Source organism: Phaethon aethereus, assembly GCF_964289735.1.
Source record: "Phaethon aethereus genome assembly, chromosome: 3".
NCBI lineage: Eukaryota > Metazoa > Chordata > Aves > Phaethontiformes > Phaethontidae > Phaethon > Phaethon aethereus.
Window position 1 is genome coordinate 411,040 of NC_138576.1, and position 19,688 is coordinate 430,727.

Here is a 19,688-nt window from a genome sequence, read left to right on the forward strand (position 1 = left end):
CAGTATTTTACGCAGTCCTCAAGGACACTGGAGACCGTGCTTGGGAAGTTCTGCGTTGGGGACGAATACCGCCAACGCAGGTGTTGCTGTAGCCGAACCTGCTGCCAGCATAGCGCAGTCCTGCGTTGTGCCATGGCAAGGGCTGAAACAGGCATGATTAATTTAGAGGTACAGGCTGTAGCCACACATACGTGTTCCAGGGTTGGCCCTGACACGGAGGCACTCGGGCCAGCAGGAGCACGGAGTGCATGAAGGCTGTGCGACGTGCTGCTTGCAGGGCAGGGACTAGGAGCTGCCTGGAATGTGAAAAAATAATGCATTATTCACGAGAGAGGAGCACTCGGTCTGCAGAGACTCCGCGGCAGCCGAACGGGGAAGGTCACTGCGCCTACTCGGGCTCAAACAGTCAAGACATGAAACAATGAAACGTGACCCCCTTTGGCTTGCTGTCCCTAGCTGAATCTGTGAAGGGTCCTCAGATCCCACCTTTTGGGGCTTTACGTGAAGCTTTATGCAATGAAAACTGCAAGAAGTTAACACTGGTGGAGCATCCAGTGTCTCCGTGCTGCTTCGCCCAACTGAAGCACAGTCATCAACATCAGGGTCTGGAGGTGCCTTCTACAGAGTCCACGAATGGTGACTAAGAAAAAACATGTGCTCCTTTGGTGTTCCCAAGAACGGCGCACAAAGTTCTTGCTTTTCCATCCACTCTTCCTTTGAAAAACTTTTATGTGCCGAAAATCAAAAGAGAGATGAAAACCACTTGTCAATGCACCAAGAACAGAAACTATGCTGAGCCCTGGGGGAGGCAGGGCTTTTTGTGAAGTCTAGTTTCGCTCAGTGGGGCCGACTTCCTGAGGTCGTGCCGAAGTCAATGGTGGGAGGGACAGCATCCTCTGGAAAGTGATTCAGAGCAGGAGGCTGGTTCAGCCTCTGACTTGCTCTTTGGAGAACCACTGACTGCAGAGAGAGTCACTGAATCATCAAAGTATAGAACGGTTTGGGTGGGAAGGGACCATCAGAGGCCATCTAGTCCCACCCCCACAGTGAGCAGGGACATCTTCACCCAGAGCAGGTTGCTCAGAGGCCCGTCCAGCCTGACCTGGGCTCTTTCCAGGGATGGGGCATCCACCATCTCTCTGGGCAACCTGGGACAGGGCTTCACCTCCCTCCTTGGGAAAGATTTCTTCCTTAGATCTGGTCTGAATCTGCCCTCTTTTAAGTTTAAAGCCATCGCCCCATGTCCCATCACTACACGTCCACGTCTCTCCTGTGCCGAGGGCTCCAGAGCTGGACGCAGCACTGCAGGGGGGTCTCCCCAGAGCGGGACAGAGGGGCAGAATCCCCTCCCTCGCCCCGCTGGCCACGCGGCTTTGGGGGCAGCCCAGGACATGGGTGGCTTCTGGGCTGTGAGCGCACGTTGCCGGCTCCTGTCCAGTTTTCCATCCAGCAAGAGAGTCATGAACACCAGCTTCAGCAGCTAAACTTAGCGTCTGGGAATACAGCTCGTGTTCTTCGAGAAGCACTGGCATCCCAACTTTGGTGGTCTCTGATGGTTTCAGTGTTTGTGCTGAGCTGTCTCTGAAGTCGGATGCTGAACTTCCCCTGCACCTTCTCACCCTGAGCTTCTGCCAGTCTAAGACCTAAGTCCTCAGAGAGTCATGCTCCCAGCTGTGAAAACGGGTATAGATAGATGGCAAAATATTATTCCCCTCTTCCAGTTAAAATCAATTAGACACGCTCACGGTGCTCTTATCCCTGGCTAATGAGTATACAGCGAGGACCAATCTACATTTCTCCAAGACGTGGACAGGGAATGGGCTGCACTGAGACCCAACTACAAATATTACATGAGAGGATAAAGGGCCCAGAAATTGCCAGATGCTGCGTATCAGTCCTAAGCTCCTTCTCCTGCAACGCCTCAGATGGGTCAACCACCCGAGAACATCCCGCAGGTACTACGGGTGATGCTCCTGTGGTCCAGCACAAGGACTCGCTCTGAAGGCACGTGAGCAGGACCAGGAATTGCTCCATGCCAAGGAGCTCTGCAGGGAGAGGACTCTGAAGGCACGTGAGCAGGACCAGGAATTGCTCCATGCCAAGGAGCTCTGCAGCGTCCCCTTCCCCACACTGCTGCTGCGATGGTTGAGGGCACTGCGCTCTTTTCCAGGCTCTTTTTATTCCGTCTTGTTCCTAGAGAAAGATTTGTCCCTGTTCTCTCTGGTGTCCAGGACGCCTCTCCTGAAAGACAAGAGTCAAATGCGGAGCTCACGTGCCACGAGAACATAAGGAAACCTCTCCGGCCACGAAGCCTCTCAGAAAAGCACCACTTTCATGAAGATAGTGACCGTGCCAAAAAATGAATTAGTCTAAGACCCCGCGCGCTCGGGTCCTGTGCAGTGCCACGGAAGCCAGTGCCAGCGGTCTCACGCTTGGAGCGGGGCACGGCTCGAGTCTCTGGTCTTCTTCAAAACGAGCCGCGTTCGCTAAATGGTGGCGACGTTTACGTACAGCTGATGTACACAGCCAAAGCACTCAAAACCAGATTGTTAGGAAGATGTACTGGCCACAGGCTAGCATAATAAATACAGTCTTAACAAGGATACGGGAATACCTATCTTACTCTCAATAAACTTAAATCTAACCACTGAATAATAAAAAATGTACACGGTTTGATTTCTGTACCTAAACGTTTTCTCTGAACAGCTGTAAAGTGGTTAAAATAGATTACGAGGTAGATGAAGTGGCTGATGAGAAGGACGGGGTGCCATGAGGAACGCAGCCTAAGGACAGCATCTCTCCTTGCTAATGTAAGACTACGAATTTCTGTAGAAGCTGATCAAAGTACACTTCTAACTGCGATTATTATAAATATTTATTTTGGGACTGAGAAAAATCGCTGTGCTATGATGAAATTTGTAGTTCTTTGGATAAACGTATCCATGCTCTATGCAGAAAATGGAAGGCTCACAGTGCCTTTAACTAGCCACTTCCACACTCTTTGAAGCCACTGTCTTATAAATCTTCACAGGCAGGTAGCAGCTGGCTCCTTAGCAACTTTCCCTACTTTTCTCAAGTGTGCTCCCTATAAAACCCTCCAGCATTTGTCATCCTTTTTTAACACGCCCGGCTCTTAAAAGCAGCAGCAACAAATGCCGAGTAGCTGTCCGCGCGGCTCGTCGCACGAGGGTGCCGCACGCGCTTTACGAATGAGCGACCTCGTCGCGCGAGGGTGCCGCGCGCGGCGTTCCTCCTCGGCGTGCGCCTCCACAGGCACCGGCCTGCGCGGGGAGGAGAGCAGCGTAAGGAGGTGACACAGGAAAGAGCCGGCAGAGCCGCCCGCAGAGCGAACCTCGTTCCTCCTCCTCCCTGCCCAGCAGTACCCGCGATGCTCCGGCTTGGTGAGCGCAGCCGCGCCGGCTGCCGCGCCTCGGGTGGGCAGCATCCCCAGCCGGAGAGGAGAGGACGGTCACTTACCTACCGAAAGCGCCGCGTGGGGAGCCGGCTCTTGGGTGGGTGTTTAGGCACCTCGCGGGCACGAGACGGGAGGAATCTTCTCTCTGCTCCCCAGCAAGCTCCTCGGCACCGTTGCGGCTGCGCCCGGGACACCGCTGCCGGCGCGGGGCAGGCGCCCGCGGTAGCTGCGGGCTTAGAAAGGGAGCAGCGGGAGGGATGCTCGCGGGATTCGCGCCGGTTCAGCAGCCCCTGTGAGGGCAGGACAAGCACCGGCTCCTTGCTCCCGGCGTGCGGCCGCCCGAGTGCCGCCAGCGTGCCTTCCGGGGCCGCCAAAACGTGAGCCGGACCCACGCCTTCCGTAACAGGCGCAAGATTTACCAGGTCGAAGGGAAATCCAAGGAAGCAGAATCCACTCTCGATGGACAGAAGAAGCATCCGCTGCGACACGATTTGAGAGTGAGGAACGGCTCTCCCCAGGTTTGCCGAGACCCAAAGCAAGGGTCGCGCCTTTAGCAGAAGGCGGTGGGTTGCTCCGTAGCCTCACAGCTGCTGCAGGCATGTTTTTAAAAGCAAGCTCCTCGTGTTCTGGCAAAGCTCCTTTGATCTTCGGAAGGAGTGTTTCCCGAGCTAATTAAGAACACACGGACACGGAGTAGGACGCATCACGAGAGCCTCTGATGTGATGCTGTGGCCTTCTAGTGAGCTGGAAATAGCCACAGAGGGAAGGGGGACGATCCGAAAGGCTTAGTCCTGCCGCTGTAGGAGAGGGAGGCCCAAGCACAGCCCGTACGGCCTCTCTCCACCCTCTCTGGACCGATCACTTCACCATCACGCTAAGCACGATGCGCGTGCTGATGTATCGCCCTGTGTCCCATGCGTGGAACATGTACTGTTGACCGGGGTCAAGTTCAAGTGGTGTGCTTCTGATGACAGGATGTTTCCTACTGACTGGGAGCAGACACGTCCCCTTAGATTTTGTTCCCTATGACGATAATGTGATCTGTCCCTTATATTTTCCAGGAGCTTACGCAGGAAAGTAAGACCAGGCATACTCTGGCCATACCAGTTCTGAGGACAGTAAGGAGCCAAGCAAGCGCTACCATCCTGAACCTGAGACAGAGGCAGCTTTTTTTTGCACCTTCTCGGGTCAAGCATCAGGAAAAAACGCTCTCTTTCTTCTGTGAAAGCAAAATCCACTGGGAATAAAAACTGTCGCTAGCTCCTATCTACAGCGACAAGCATATGCTGCTTTCTAACAAGTTCACGTAAGAAGCATCACTTGAGAGAAGGATGACGCGACGCGCAGGCTGGCACACCAACGGGTACAGGAGGCACAGGCACCGGCTTCTGCCCCTTCGTGTCTGATGCCACGGGCAGAGCAGTGAAGTTTCTTAAATTTCATGCTCCTTCATTCTCAAAGGGTTCACAAAACCAGCATCAAATTCACAGAGCTGTCAGCCGAGCAGCACGCACCGTCGCGGATGACACCGACCGGTGACCGCTGCCGTCTTTGGGGTTTTTCCCCGCGGGCAGCACAGCGGTTGCCTACGATGCCGCGAGAGCGACTGCCACCGCGGCCGGGCTGACGGCCCGCAGGGCTTGCGGTGGGGAGCCGAGGCGGCAGGCAGCCGTGCCCAGCGCGCGGCAGCGCACGCAGCCCACCCCATGGACACCAGCTCCTTGAAGATCTGGGCTTTGTCCCTTACTCCCTCTTCCTGGGAAACCCAGCGCCCGCAGCCTCGACGTCCTGCACCACCATTCCACGCTGCTCTTGGCTTCAGAAGCGGTTCCTGCTGTCTGACCCAGCCCCCCTGCGCCCCTCGTCACCACCTCAGAGTTTTCAGAGGAAGAGGATCACCCTGCTCCGGTTTAAATAAAAGCTGGGCTTGGCCACGGTAGTCTGGCAGCTCGCAGACGGGGACGCAGGGGAACTTGGGCCTTTGTAGTCACCAGCTTTTAAAGGTGCCCTTCAGCAAACGGTTTCCCTGCGGCACTGAGACATCCCGGGAGCGAGAATGGGGATGGGATCAGACACACAAACCCTGGCAGACGTCTTGGCTCCCGCCTCCAACCACTTGAAGGCGGGTGGCTTGCAGGCCAGTACAGCAGCGTGGCTGAACATCATCCACGTTACCAAATCTCTTAAAAGGTTCCACTGGTGATGACCAGGGCCACTATCAATAGAGCCTCTGAAACTCACCAAGTCTTCTAGTGATCTTCAGTCGCCTGCTGTTTTTTAGGGTAGTACAGAGCTGGGGGAGACTGATCAAGCCTGATCTCCTCATGTCACGTATAACCACATCAAGCAATTGTGCGGCTGAGGGAACTGGGGGTGTTAAGTCTGGAGAAGAGGAGGCTGAGAGGAGACCTCATCGCTCTCTACAACTGCCTGAAAGGGGGTTGTGGCGATGAGGGTGTTGGTCTCTTCTCCCAAGTAACTAGTGATAGGACAAGAGGAAATGGCCTCAAGTTGTGCCAGGGGAGGTTTAGATTGGATATTAGGAAAAACTTCTTCACTGAGAGAGTGGTCAAGCACTGGCACAGGCTGCCCAGGGAGGTGGTGGAGTCGCCATCTCTGGAAGTGTTCAAAAAACGTGTGGATGTGGCACTTCAGGACATGGTTTAGGGGACATGGTGGCGCTGGATTAATGGTTGGACTTGATGATCTTGAAAGTCCTTTCCAACCTTAGTGATTCTGTGATTCTGTGAAACCCGTCAAGAGCTTTGGCAATGGCTTCCCTGGCAGGGAGGCTGGACAAGAGAGAGCTCTGAGCTCCTGCCTGGCTCCTCCTGATGGCCTTTGCCAAAGGCTACTTCTGTGGTCAAAGGAGACGACGATCCCTCGAGGCATCGCAGGTGACGTACTGTCTGCGACCATTCTTGACAACGAAAGTAAGAGTCTGGATCTGAAACTGATGGTGAAGATTCTTGATATCCTTGGTATCAAGATGATGAAATTGTTGATATCAGCCACTATCAGCAGTGGGAGACTTGGGGACCAGAGGTTTCCAGTCTCCTACACTGAGGAAGAGGGATGTGTAAAGGGATATCTGAAGGTACAGGCTGGGCTGGAGCGAAGCCGACTGTCAGCCTCCACCTCAAACAGGTCAAAGCCAACTACCGAGGCTGTACATCACTGGATGAGCAAGACTGCAGGAATCCCTGAGAGAAATAATTGGAGCCAAGAATTTGGCAATTTGATCCCACCAAGAGGGCAGTACTGACTGAGGCTGCCACAACCGCTCCGACCACGCGGAGACAGGGCGTTCCTGACATCTGGATGCGCAGCGATGATGTTCAGCAGAGTCCGACCTTGACTCGCACGAGTGCCAAGAGCATTCATAATGGCGTAACCCAAATTACAAGATGCAGATCTCCTGAAATTCTGTAGTTTATTTAACCTGACAAATTCATTAATGTTGTCAGAAACACAGGATTAAACTGCCAATGAGCTGGAGAACGGAAGCTGCTAGAGGCGAACATGCCATGTTTTCAAATGAGTACAGACGATGGGGTTTCTACCATGGGTGCACTGCTGCTTTTATTTTTTTTCAGTCCCAGGAGGCTACTGGAATTCAGATCTCTCTTACAGCAAGCACTCCCCTCACCTCCACTCGGTGAATTTATTTCAACAGAGAAAAATTCAGAGAAAAGAAAATTAATACTGACGTGAGCAGGGTTTTTCCTAAACTATGTTAGTTAAAATACCGAGATTTTCTATTTCTCTGCTGTTTTAATCCTTTGTGAATTTAAGCACATCTGCTTTAGGCTTCCAAAATTCTAGGGATGTTTACCATTGTCAGACTAAATCACAAATACAATACAAGCATTTCTCTCTAAACTCAATTTGGATTACATGATGATTTTAGTAGTTAGAACAACTTTAATTTCACTTTGATAAATACAAACCCCACGAGGTTTCAGTCTGAAAGCATCATGAAAGGCTCAATCTACAGCTGGAACAGATATTTCATACAATCAGGCTCTTAGGTAAGACTATTTTGAGCTAGCACTACAGATAAATTGATTCCAGGTATGGGTGGTTTTTTTTTTCATTTCTGTAATACAGTGTAATATTTACACCGGTGTTTGACCATGTGAAGTATTTTGATTTTTTTGATAGCTAGGTTGTAAATACGTGTTGTTGCAGTGCAGTAGCCATCACTCTACAAGAGGAAACTATCACTATAATGGCTAACATAACATCTGAGTAAGCAAATACTGAACCTCATAATTTCCAAGGTCTTGAATTCGTAATATTTCTTTAATATTAAACAGCACCGCATCTGTATTTTCTAGGTTTCTTTATCTTCTAGCATGCTACAAATCAGATATAGCTACGAAAACACCCCCGAAAAAGTAAAGCAGAACGCACAGTTTAAAGGTTTTACCCTTTCAGGAGCACCACAAACGGTACCATTTGGCAACTAGCTCCATGGCCAGCAGGGAGGACGCCCAGCCGCCTTCCAGCCAACCTACGAACGAGCTCGAGCAAGCTGTGCCGAGACCTCCGCTCGGCTGCCCGCCCTCGCGTGCTACTTGGGGGTAACTGAATCAACACCAACGTGACGACAGCGAGGTAGACGCCAAAATGCAAACCCTTTCTATAGGTGTTATGCGCTCTTCCAAACCAGGCTCGCTGGCGTGCAGCGCACTGGGGTACGTTATTAAATTAGACTTCATTGACACAAACGCTGGTTTGAGATAGTACATTGTGTCGACAACTATGGGGTTGTGTCTGCTCGTAGCTCTTTCATTTGCTCGAAGTCGGAGTGCAAAAGTGTATTTGTGGGCTGGGGAAATAAAGAACAAATTGGAGAGAGGCCAATAACCCAGAAGAAACTACCGACTTCAAAAAGATAAAAGTTTACAACACAGTTAGTAAAAGAGTGATTTATGCTCAAAGGGATCATTTTGTCGTATCAGACCATACCTAAACCCTTGTGCTGCATATAACATGCTTTAACAAGATGTTTCAGGACTCCCTTTGAAAAAGACAACCCTTATAAAGAGACGAGGTGGAAAAAGGGATAGCTCCTTACAAAGGAAAGGGCCAAAATGGAGCAATAAAGTCTGTGTAACAGATGATGAAATGAGCCCCAAATTGCTGCCATCTGTTAGCAACCTTTGCCCAGTGAAATGAATTTCATGTGAGGTCAAGAAATCCCAAACTGCCATTTCCTCATTACTATTAATAAGGGCCAGGTGCCATATAAACCAACACTGGATCCAGATGTCCTTCATGTGGCTTTGATTACCCTTCTAGGCTTGGATAACGATAGGAGGGAAAGTATTACAGATGCACCCAGAGAAACACGTTTAATATTAATTTCTCTGCAATTGAATTACTGGGCATTAACAGCATTATACACCTTCCACCCTACTGAATGTCTGCGGGTTGGCTATGTGGATGGCCCTCCTGCAAGGTGTAGAGCAGGCAGTCCTTCAGGATGAAGTTACAGCATCCGCAGCTGCAACATGGGCTTCTGCCACATTTTCCATGACTGTGTACGAGAAGCAATCCTTTCTACAAGTGACAGCCAAGATACAGGCAGCAGCTCTCATTTGAATTTCATCAGCGTCTTGTTGGATAGTCTTGAAAGTCTAAAAAAGTATCGGTTTTCCCTGTCTCTGAAATGGACACACTCAATTTAATACAGAAAGATGTGAAAACGTATGGTTATGTAGTTTGGTTAAGATTAAAATGCTATGGAAGAGCTAAGCATATCCACTATTTCTGTCATCAATCAGTTGTATTTGGGTGCCAACCCAGTGCCACAGCACAGGAAAAGGAATTGGTAATGGCAGAGGATTAAGCATTACGCTGGACTGTACCCTGAAGGAGGAGTGTGCATGCACTGTCTGCACTTACTTAAGCTTATTTACATACTAGAGCAGGTCCTTGACTACAAAGTGAAGAAAACATTGTTTTAGAAGAGCCAGCTTGGCTATGAGATTCAGCAGGGAAGCAATTAATATTACACATCCCGGACTCTACAGGGATGATAATTTAACCAGTTACAACCTATGCTCAAAGAAAATAGGGTAAAATAAATTATTCCAGAATTCTGTCTTCTAGCTTTCACTCTTGCCAAAGTCATCATCAGCATCACATTTCTTAGGGACTAAACAAACATCAAGTAAAATTAGATCTTGCCAAAACAAATGCAAATCTGTGTAGTACATCTCTCCAGTCATCTTAATGATACCTCCACAACAGAAACACAACATCTATAGGCTCATGAATATCTATCCCCAAATGTGGCAACAAATGCTTTGGTGGAAACATTTATGTGAAATGAAAAATACCACCAACGCACCACAGTGAATTCTCATGAACAAGTGACAAAGGACAGAAACACCCACGTAGTGGGAGAATATCTTCAACAAAAAACCCCACTTTGACCTTGCACATGAGATCTTTAATGGTGACCGATGAAATATTCCTATAGGATAAGCCTAAGCACTGGATTCATGGTTCTAAAAAATCACTGGCTCCGGAGAAACATCGGTCATCAGCCTTTATAACCCTCTTTCTGATCTGCCGTTACACAAACGATGCTTTTCTCTCAGTGCTCCAAAGGGGCACGTACCTTACCATGGCCCTGCTGCTACACCTTCCCCGATCCGCAGGTGCTCACTACCGATTTTCTGCCAAGGAGCTTGAATGATTGACACAAAAGGATCAGTCTCAGGAACTGCATCCAGCCTCTTCCAGTTTGGATTGGTATTTCTTGAAGATCTGATGCAAGGTCAACGAAGGTGCAGTTATAAGAGCTTCTGGCTTCATCTTTTTCCCAGGAATGCTGTTTTTAAGTAGGACCATTTCAGTCCTCTGATTTGTAGTATGGCCCCTCGGAAGCTGTATGAACATAATTGTTGGAGCAGTGAATACTGGCACAGGAAAAGGAATGTTTCAAGCTGGCTTTGCTCTCAAAGACAGCTTATTGTAAAGCTGAACCCTGGGCATTTGACAAATATATCTGGGTATTTGAAAAATATTATTAAACTGCCAAGAAGCAAAATTTCTCACATAAGTGACTTATAGAATAAAGCTGTGGTTGGTACACCCCAAACCGACGGCCCACGCTCCGACACCTCTCAGACACTGTTCCTCCTCTGCGTCTCTGGGGCAATATCTGGACTACAGCTCGTTCACGTCAAAGACGCAGAGACAGCTCAGATCTGATGGTGGTTATTAGCTCGAGCAGCGTTCCCCTGCACCTCCACATCCAAGGTAGGTTTAGGCTTGAAGACACGACACTCTTGCGTGCCGACTAATGCCTTGGCATGACACGGTGACCCCGCTGACGGATGCTGTTGGGTTCACTCTGGCTGGGCGCTGTGCGACGGCGCTCGCGGTTCTGCAGCAAGCAGCCGAGGTCTAACGGGATTATTAGTCCCAGCAGGTCACACCCAAGCTAAGTCTGAGCAAAGCCGTCACTTCTGGAGCAGTTCCCCCAACGCCTACATTTATTTCCTGGGGCACATCATGTTGCCTGAGCGGGCTCCGTGCTCCTGAGCTATGCTGCTGCTAAAGGAGGGTCTCTTGGGATGGGATGTCCCCACAATTTCTGCAATGACCCGGGAGCCTGCCAGTAGGCACCGCAACCAAAGCGGCGTATGAACCGGCGTCTCGGTCATTCCACCCGAGTGAAACGCACCTCAACACCTTCGCCTCCACCACAGCCAGCGAGCTGCCGTGTCCGGGGGGCACGACGTGCCTCCTGAAAGCACGGACACTCCTCTCCTGCTGCCGCTGCGTTTCAAATTTAATAACGTCAAAATGAGATGCCAGAAGGAGGGTGAGAATATGCTGAATACAGAAATAAGCTGTCGGGGCTTTTGGAGCCCCTCTGAGCACGTGGCACATGACCAAGCCTTGACTTTCCTTATAACCGCCCACAATAAATCTATAGGAACCGCTGCGCTCAAGTACCGTGCGTCCTGGTGTAAACGCTCTGCCACCGTTTCATTTCTAATCCTCTTTTAACAGACAATGCGCATTAAAACAAAAAAGTATGCAAATAAACAGAAACCTCTAGAAGGTAAAAACTGAAAAATTGTCATGCTGGGCAGCCTCTTGACAGAGGGTCTGTTTAGAAAATAAAACCAACCCTTTCAGCTGGTTTTGGAGTACGTCAGAACAAATAAGCATATTTTTCCCCCAAGTCAAAAGCAAGTGTAGCCACAATGCCTTTGCACAGAGCTTTGTTAAAAATGGTAGCAGCTTAAAAGTTGGAACTTGGCACGCGCGTCTTTCTCAGCGAAGGCAGGACTTGGAAGACAAGAAACCGAACAAACTCCTGCCTGTTTCTAGCTGTGCAGTCCAAAATGTGATTAAGTACAGAGGAATGCGATTCAGGGAAGGCATGAATGGAGCGGGACTCTGCAAAACCGTTCTGCCTCATGGCTGTTACCTCTTCAGGGGACGGTGGGAGCACAGGAAAAACCCCACTTCTCCCTGACAACTTTCTCAACTGCTATTTTGGGAAATGTCTCTGGCTACCGCGATTCAGGGTTAGAAACATCCAAGTGCTCTCTGCGGTCTTAGTTTGCGTTTGACAGCACTTACTCCCTCGTGCTGTTGGTGTGCCCTCCGAAACGGGGCAGAATGACTAGATCTCCGCTGGGCTGACAGCAACTGGCCATCAAGTCCCCAGCCGAGCGTCAGGAGAGGCTCTCGCACCCCCGCGATGCTCCCCTCCAGCTGCAGGCTCCTGCAAAGCCACCGGACCAACCGCTGCGGCTCTGCCTTGACTCGGGAAGGCTCTGGCAGACTTCTGCAGCGTTTGGCCCCCGCCGTCCACTGGACACAGCATTAGAAAGAAAAGCGGCAACCCACTTTGCTGCTGACCGAGCCACGCTCAACCCTCTTAGCTCTGCCCGCCGAGCTCGGCACAGACGGCAAACAGCGGCGGGGAGGGCTGCGCGCGCCCGGAGAAGCTCGCTAACGCTCCGCTCCCGGGGGCAGAGGGGTTTTCTTTCTCTTCAGACAGAAACCGGGTCTTCTGCAGACATCAGCTCCACACCTCGGTCTACAGTTCAGCGCCTTCATCCCGTTGCGACAGGAAGCACCACCACGTTATTCAGGGGTTTGTCTCTTACCTGACACTCAACCACCACAGGACAGGGTGATCCACCAGAGCAAAGAGACTTGCGAGAAAGCAATCCTGATACTACCCGTGGCTGTTCCCTGCCAAGCCTTATACCCTCATATATAGGGGGATATAAGCCTTATATCCCAAGCCCTCCCTCCTCATGTCCCACAAAGTCATCTGCTAGGGCAGTGCTGCCAACTAAAGGGCAGCGAGAGGTCTTCTGCCCCTCCAATACCTGACGGCAGCCCAGACCCAGCCTTCCTTTCCAAAATGCCTACTGACAGATAAACTCCGTCGGTACGGAGGTCTGGTTCCCTACGTGACTTTAAATCTTTAACGTCTGAATGGCTCTTTCAGGAACCTTTCTGGGCTTGATACCCTCCGGGAGGCCCATGAACATGGCCCTTAGTGAAGAGGGACCAACTCAAAGCTTCTTCTAAAGCTATGTCTGTCTATATTAGCGAGCTGAACCATAGCCGGGAGTGTTTCTAACACTGGAACAAGATAGGTTACCTTACCTAGGTGTTAGAACGCTCCCTGGCATAGCTGTGACACCTTCAGCTGGCGCATTCCCCGGCAGTTCCCCGGCACACCGCTCCCAACACTGCATGCAGCCACCAGCTCTTGGACGCTAAACAAATCTGCGAGCACGGAGGCAGGCATCTTCGTGCCAGTTGCCCTCAGTGTCAGAGAATCTTTCCATGTGCATTTACTAGCACAGACAGAGCCTGCACGCTACAAAACTTGTCAGCTTAACCAGAAAAGGCATTTAAGGCTGCCAGAGTGGTGGGTAACCAGATTTGGTCTTTTCCTTAAATTTATCCCGAACAGGCAGTTTTGTCTTATTCTACATTATGCTACTTGGGATGTTCACTCTACCCTCTGAATGGTGGTCTTCCACTTATTTCAGAAAAGCTTTTCAGTTACGAGTATAAATGAATGTCACTCAAGCAAGCTGGGTCATGTTAGCTGTATAGCTGGCAGACATAATCCATCAATGCTGAGAATTTGCTAATCATCCACAGAGTCCAAAGGCACACCCTGCAGATGAACGAGGACATGACTGTAAGAAGCTGATGTGCAGTGTTGAGGCATTAGGAGGAATTTTTCATATTTTTGTTAAAATGCATCAGTATGTGACGGTAGGAGTCACCCAGACGTGCATCAATGATCCACTCCGGAGAGGTGTACCTGACCGTTGGCTGATGCAAAAATGGATGCAAAATTGAACAGCAGTCTCAGATTCGGATACCAACGCAATACGAGTTCTTCAGCTGCTACAGGGCTCTTCAAGGCTGGGAATTCCCCACTCACAGGTTTCTACATCTCTTGGGAAGGGACGCAGGTATCATCCTAGCCTGCTGTCTCGGCTGAGCTTCGCTTATAGCCCTTGGTTAAAAAGGTTTATCTTGTTAAAGGTATGCGCACTGCTGCCCTCGCACTTCAGAGTGAACCTGAATGGTGGGATGAAAACGGGAACGCCTGACTCCCTCTCCGTGGGGTTAAGGAGCAACCCTCCCATGATTTCCATGGCTTCGCGAGGATTGTTGGGTGAGAGCGTGTCCACTTTTTCTGATTGGTAACACAACCTTGAAATTCATGAGCCCAGTCTGCTCCGCTATGTCGTATGGCTCCAACCATCTTCTGAAAGGAAAAGATTTCCATTCCAGTGTTTAAACACTCCCATGTGAGCTCCTCTGCTGTGAAACCATTTCTGTGCCTGTTTGGCATTAGAGAAGTTCTCTTGTGTTGGAGTATGAGCGCTTGACGCTCTTCTGGATTTGTTGTATGAATTGTACTACATGCCAAAGACATCATACATGTGATGTACATCTTTGTGAACTCCTTCAACGTTCTTCTGAATATTGAACAGTACAGCTCCAATGGCTGTTCATTTGACTATAAAACAAAGAGGTTTTAATATTTAGCAGATTATTTAAGCCTCTCACCAGCTGCGACATGAAAATGGTCCTGTTGTAAATTAGGATCTACACTGGCAAAGATCTTTATTAGCTGGGACACAACAATCTTAGCAGTAGTAGAGAATAATGTGGTGGACTATGAATACCATGTGGCTCAATACTCCATTATTGGAATAGTATCACTACACAATGCACGGTTCCTCAAGGGCGTAACCAGGACTGGTCCCATTGCTTGTAAGGAGCAGTCCTGCAAAGGGAAAGACAGTACAGAATCTTTCAAAATCTTGATAGGAGATCAGCTCTGAACGTGGGGCACAGAAGTTACTGGACTTTCCTGTAAATACCAGGATCAGAAATAGTGGCTCTCTCCTGATACAATTTCCTTATAGCTTGCCATGATTAGCAATAGGACATGAAACGATAGGACAAGAGGAAATGGCTTCAAGTCGCACCAGGGGAGGTTTCGGTTGGATATTAGGAAAGATTTTATCACTGAAAGGGTTGTCAAGCACTGGCACAGGCTGCCCAGGGAGGTGGTGGAGTCACCATCCCTGGAGGGATTTAAAAGCCGTGTAGATGTGGTGCTGAGGGACATGGTTCAGTGGTGGGTTTGTCAGCGCTGGGCTAACGGTTGGACTTGATGATCTTAAATGTCTTCTCCAACTTAAATGATTCTATGTTTCTATGATTTTCTGATGAAGACTGGCCAAGAGACACAATAGCTTCTAGACCTTCTGAGGACATTTTGGTGACTGGAGTTTGGTCTCTCAGATGTCACTGTGCTCACCTAGTTGTTTGCTGGAGATGAAAGTCAGTTATCACAGTTTTCTGTAGGCACTTGGTGGTAACCTCAGCAGCCAAGTAACTTCTCATTAGCCTTCCAGGCCAGGCAAAGATCTCTACTCAATGCTTAGACATGCAAACACTCTGGCTGCAAATACATGAACAGACTGCCCCACCAGGTTAAGTGTCTCGCTGCACGAGGTGGAAAGCTGGCTCCTGATGACAGTCAAGCCATTCAACATGGCCATGCTCACCTGGACCCCTTCAGCCCCTGGAATACAGCATATGTTGTCTCAGTTAAATGCAGAATGAATGAGGGAACTTTTTGTTCAGGAAGCAACTTGAACATAGCCAAGAAAGCTGATCCTCTTTGACCTGTCTCTGTAAATCTTACTAGCAATGTGGAGAAGCCGGAATGGGACTTGCTGCCTTAGCAGTGAAGAAAATCAGAAACTCCCAACGTGGATGCTGGTGCTACTGCTCCTGATGTGCTGCCAGTTGTCAATCAGTGATAGTTATTCTGCCTGTTATTTACCTTAACCCTTCATGTAAATTCATGTTGCCACCACATAATCAAGCCATCTCATCAAAGATTGAGAGGATCATCACTTTAGATCACTAAGACACTTGGGCCTTCTCTTCCACAGGACCCAGATGGTGCTCCACATTTTCCCTCATATGCGATCCTACTGCTTCTGGACTAGTCCGCAGACCTTTGTGACATACTAACCAGATTAGGCTCTTCTCCTCTAACTTCTTTTTTCTAGCCAGATGCTGGTGGACACAAGGATGGAGCTGGCTGAGCACAGTGAACTGGTACCCTTTCCTAGCTACTGTAGAGTTTTATATACATGTATAAAGAAGACAGGACACTAGAGCCACCAAAACTGGTTCTGAAGGTTCTCAAGGACAAAGGGATGTTTTATAATATTTTTCAAGTTCTTCAGTTGGCTGTGTTTCTTTAACTGTCACAGACATTCAGCCCTTTATTCAAGTATTTCTGTATTGGAATACATATATGACCATGAAGTCCTGAAGACATCTGGAAGCCAGTGTATGGTCTAATGAATTCTTCTGGACTTCAAGCTGGAGATATGCCATTATGTCCCTTCCAGAATAGTGCTGATACCAATACGGTGTGTGATGTGTAGTGCTGTTATCTGCCATATGAAGTCCAGCTGGAGGCCAACTACCAGTGATGTGCCTCAAGGTTTGATATTGGAGCCAGTACTGTTTAACATCTTCAGTAATGACCGAGGTGATAGGACAGCGTGCACCCTCAACAAGTTTGCAGACAATGGAAAACTGGGAGGAGTGGTTGACACACCAGATGGTTCTGCTACCATTCAGAGGGATCTTGAAATACTGGAGAAATGGGCAGATAGGGACCTCACCAAGTTCAACACAGGGTGCAAAGTCCTACTCCTGGGAAGGAACAGCCCTGTGCATCAAGTGCACTCTGGGGGCTGCCTGGCTGGAAAGCGGCTTGGCAGAAAAAGACACGGGGATCCTGCAGAGAAGTTGAACATGAGCCGGCAATGTACTCTTCCAGCAAAGAAAGTCAACGGCATCCTGGGCTGTGTTGGGAAGAGCACTGGCAGCAGGTGGAGGGAGGTGAGCCCTCCCCTCAGCTCAGCACTGGTGAGGCTGCATCTGGAGTGTTGGGTCCAGTTCTGGACAACCCAGTACAAAAAAGATTTGGAGCAAGACTGGAGCAAGTCAAAGGAAGAGCCAGAAAGATGATTAAGGAACCAGTGTATCCACCATACCAGGAAAGGCTGAAGGACCTGGGAGTCTTTAGCTTCAAGAAGAGGAAGCTCAGGGGGACCTTATCAATGCATACAAAGCCCTAGTGGAAGAGAGTAAAGAAACAGAGCTAAACTCTTCTCTGTGATATTCAGCGGAAGGACCAGAGGCAATGGAATGGAAAGACAGGCACAAATGGAAATATAGGAAATTCTTCTATTATCTTAAAAATAAAGAAAAAACTTTCTCATGAAGAGGGTGGTGAAGCACTAGAAGTAGTTGCCCATTGAGGTTGTGGAGTCCCCATCTTTGGAGATACTCAAAACCTGATGAGACAAGTTCCTGAGCAGCCTGCTCTAGCTGACCCTGCTTTGAGCGTGGGGGGTGGACTAGACGATCTCCAGAGCTGCCTTTCCCACCTCAGCTATTCTGTGGTTTCTATGACTCTGTTTCTCAGCCAAATGGAGCACTGCATCCTGGGTCTTCCAGCTTTTTCAGGCTGCACCTCTATAGTTAAGAGGAGAGCAATTTCAAGCTACTTTGGTCCATGCAAATGTAAGGATGCGAAGTTTCAATCCTTACAGAGCAGTAATGCATGCTCTGGTTGGTCAACATCTGCCGCCTTGAGCTTTGAATCCTTTTTGGCTCATTCACCATTGACTCCAACAGAATGGGATTGGGCAGCGAAACAAGATGTTGACAGTATTTTAGCAGTCATTTTTGGTTCTCTTATCCTCGTACTAACATAGTATTCCAGGGGAAGAAGGGAGGTAAAATTGGGCAAATGCTTCCTATGATCTCATATTTACCCTTTTTCTCTATCCATAATCAAGATGAACATCACAGCACAGGAAAAACGAGCTAATATAATGCTGCATTTCCATGCAGATGATTATTCCTAGCAATGATGCTGGGTAAGAGAACGGTATACGGATACAGCATTCCACTTGCACAGTTAGAAGTTGGAGGACAGGGACAGTGTTGTCGTGGTGGTTTTCCTTCCTCCAGGAAATTCCTTGAAGACCGCTGCCTTACGCTGCGATCTGGTCCCTTCACTACGCCAAGGAATTTCTGCAAGGTGCCTTAGAAAACCTGGGGATAAATCTTCACTGGCAGCATCAACTAAAGTAGAACTGGGCTCCAACAGAAGATGCACACTTACCACCACCTCTTTTTTAAATTGATGACAGAACTTTAATAAAAGGTCATCCAGGAGTCACCAAAAGCCAATTTCAGCACATGTAGCACTGAAGCTTTTTCAGCAATAGAGGTTACCCAGAAATATATATTTCCTTACAAAAAATAATTCACCAGAATTTCCAATTCATGTTCCAATATCCAATTCGGGTATCTGATAAACAACATGATAAAAAACCCTAGCAATGGGAAACGCAGGATTAATCTTCATTCAAGCTTTGTGTATAAAGAAAACCATGTTCGAAAAAGCTGAAAATTTGTTCTGCTGGAGAGAAGACATTGAGCATCTGGCTATTCCCGAGAAAAGCAAAAGGGCTCCCTCTGGAGTGGATTCCAAAGTTAACACAGGATTCAGATTTTAACAGGCGGGCAGAGAAAATGAACATCAGTAACAAAGCAAACGCATTCTTGTCTCTTGTTAGTTTATTCCTCCTGTTTACAGGGAGTATACTGGGACTAATTCAAGGAGACTATATCATGACTGAATGATATGGATCCATGCCCAGAATATTAACTCATTAATTAGTTTTCATGCATGGACTTGTATGTGGCAAGGAGGCAAATTAAGGGATTCCTGAAGAGACAAGAAAGCTTTCTTAGCATGTAAAATACTCCAAAGAATTTTCAACAAAAAATAAATTACGAAGCCAGCTGAGAATCCACATTTTCAACTCTGGATGGTCATGCACAATTCTATAAAACGCTAATGAATACAGCCACCAGTTGTGTACCCACGGCAATAAACTTAATTTAAAAGGAAGAGAGGAATAACTTTAAGGACATACACAAAAACATGCTCTACGGGAAACTGATGAAGGCTGCTTTCAAATTTACAAGTGAGAAAGACCCCACGTTCCCATGGTTTATTTGCATACAAGCCAATTAACAGAAAATTGTTTTCATGCAGAAATTAAAAAGAGTTAGATCAACTACAAAGTGAAGTCAACTTACTGCCTGCTTTTGCTCTTCTTCCTATAAATGTTGGCAAAAGAAAAAGGTGAAGAGAGAAGCAGGGATAGATTAATTATCATATGAAAAGGAAACACACACACAAAATACACAACAGACCCGAAGGAAGAACAGAACATGGCAAATCGCAGGAACATCTGCAGACACGAAAGGAAGCAAGGACGTTAGACCCAACAGCCCTGGGGGAAAGCAACGGTGTCATTTGTTCCATTCTCAAAAGAAGACTCTTGTGTAAAATGGCCTTCAGTGTTGGCGAAAAGCCAAATACACGGGATGGATATCACAGTGTGGGTATCTTGGACATAGGATAGGATATCCAACCGATCTCTTTTCTTTTACACAGAACCTTTACTGGTTTTTCTTCCTACCCCGGACTCAGAAATGCCTCTCCAGCTACTCCTCAAGGCAAGAAATATCAGACTACCATCCTCTAAAGCCTGGAAGCACCATCTCGAGTGTGCAACCGCTGCACGGCATTCGGTTCCCTCTGTGCACAGATCTGCCACCACAGAGA

At 48.5% G+C, this 19,688-nt stretch overlaps 1 protein-coding gene across 8 annotated transcripts in view; it reads right to left on the bottom strand.

Annotated features, from left to right (window-relative positions):
• Positions 1 to 19,688, bottom strand: part of DTNB (dystrobrevin beta) — a gene marked incomplete at its 5' end in the record, with an annotated part of 196,188 nt that overhangs the window by 33,133 nt on the left and 143,367 nt on the right. For 5 of the 8 annotated variants that reach the window (XM_081998025.1, XM_081998022.1, XM_081998023.1 and 2 more), the window contains one exon: positions 19,157 to 19,177. The exons of the other annotated variants lie outside the window; for them this stretch is intronic. In XM_081998025.1, the coding sequence (XP_081854151.1) occupies positions 19,157 to 19,177 (21 nt within the window). The remainder of the gene's footprint in view (positions 1 to 19,156; positions 19,178 to 19,688) is intronic. 8 annotated transcript variants of the gene reach the window in all.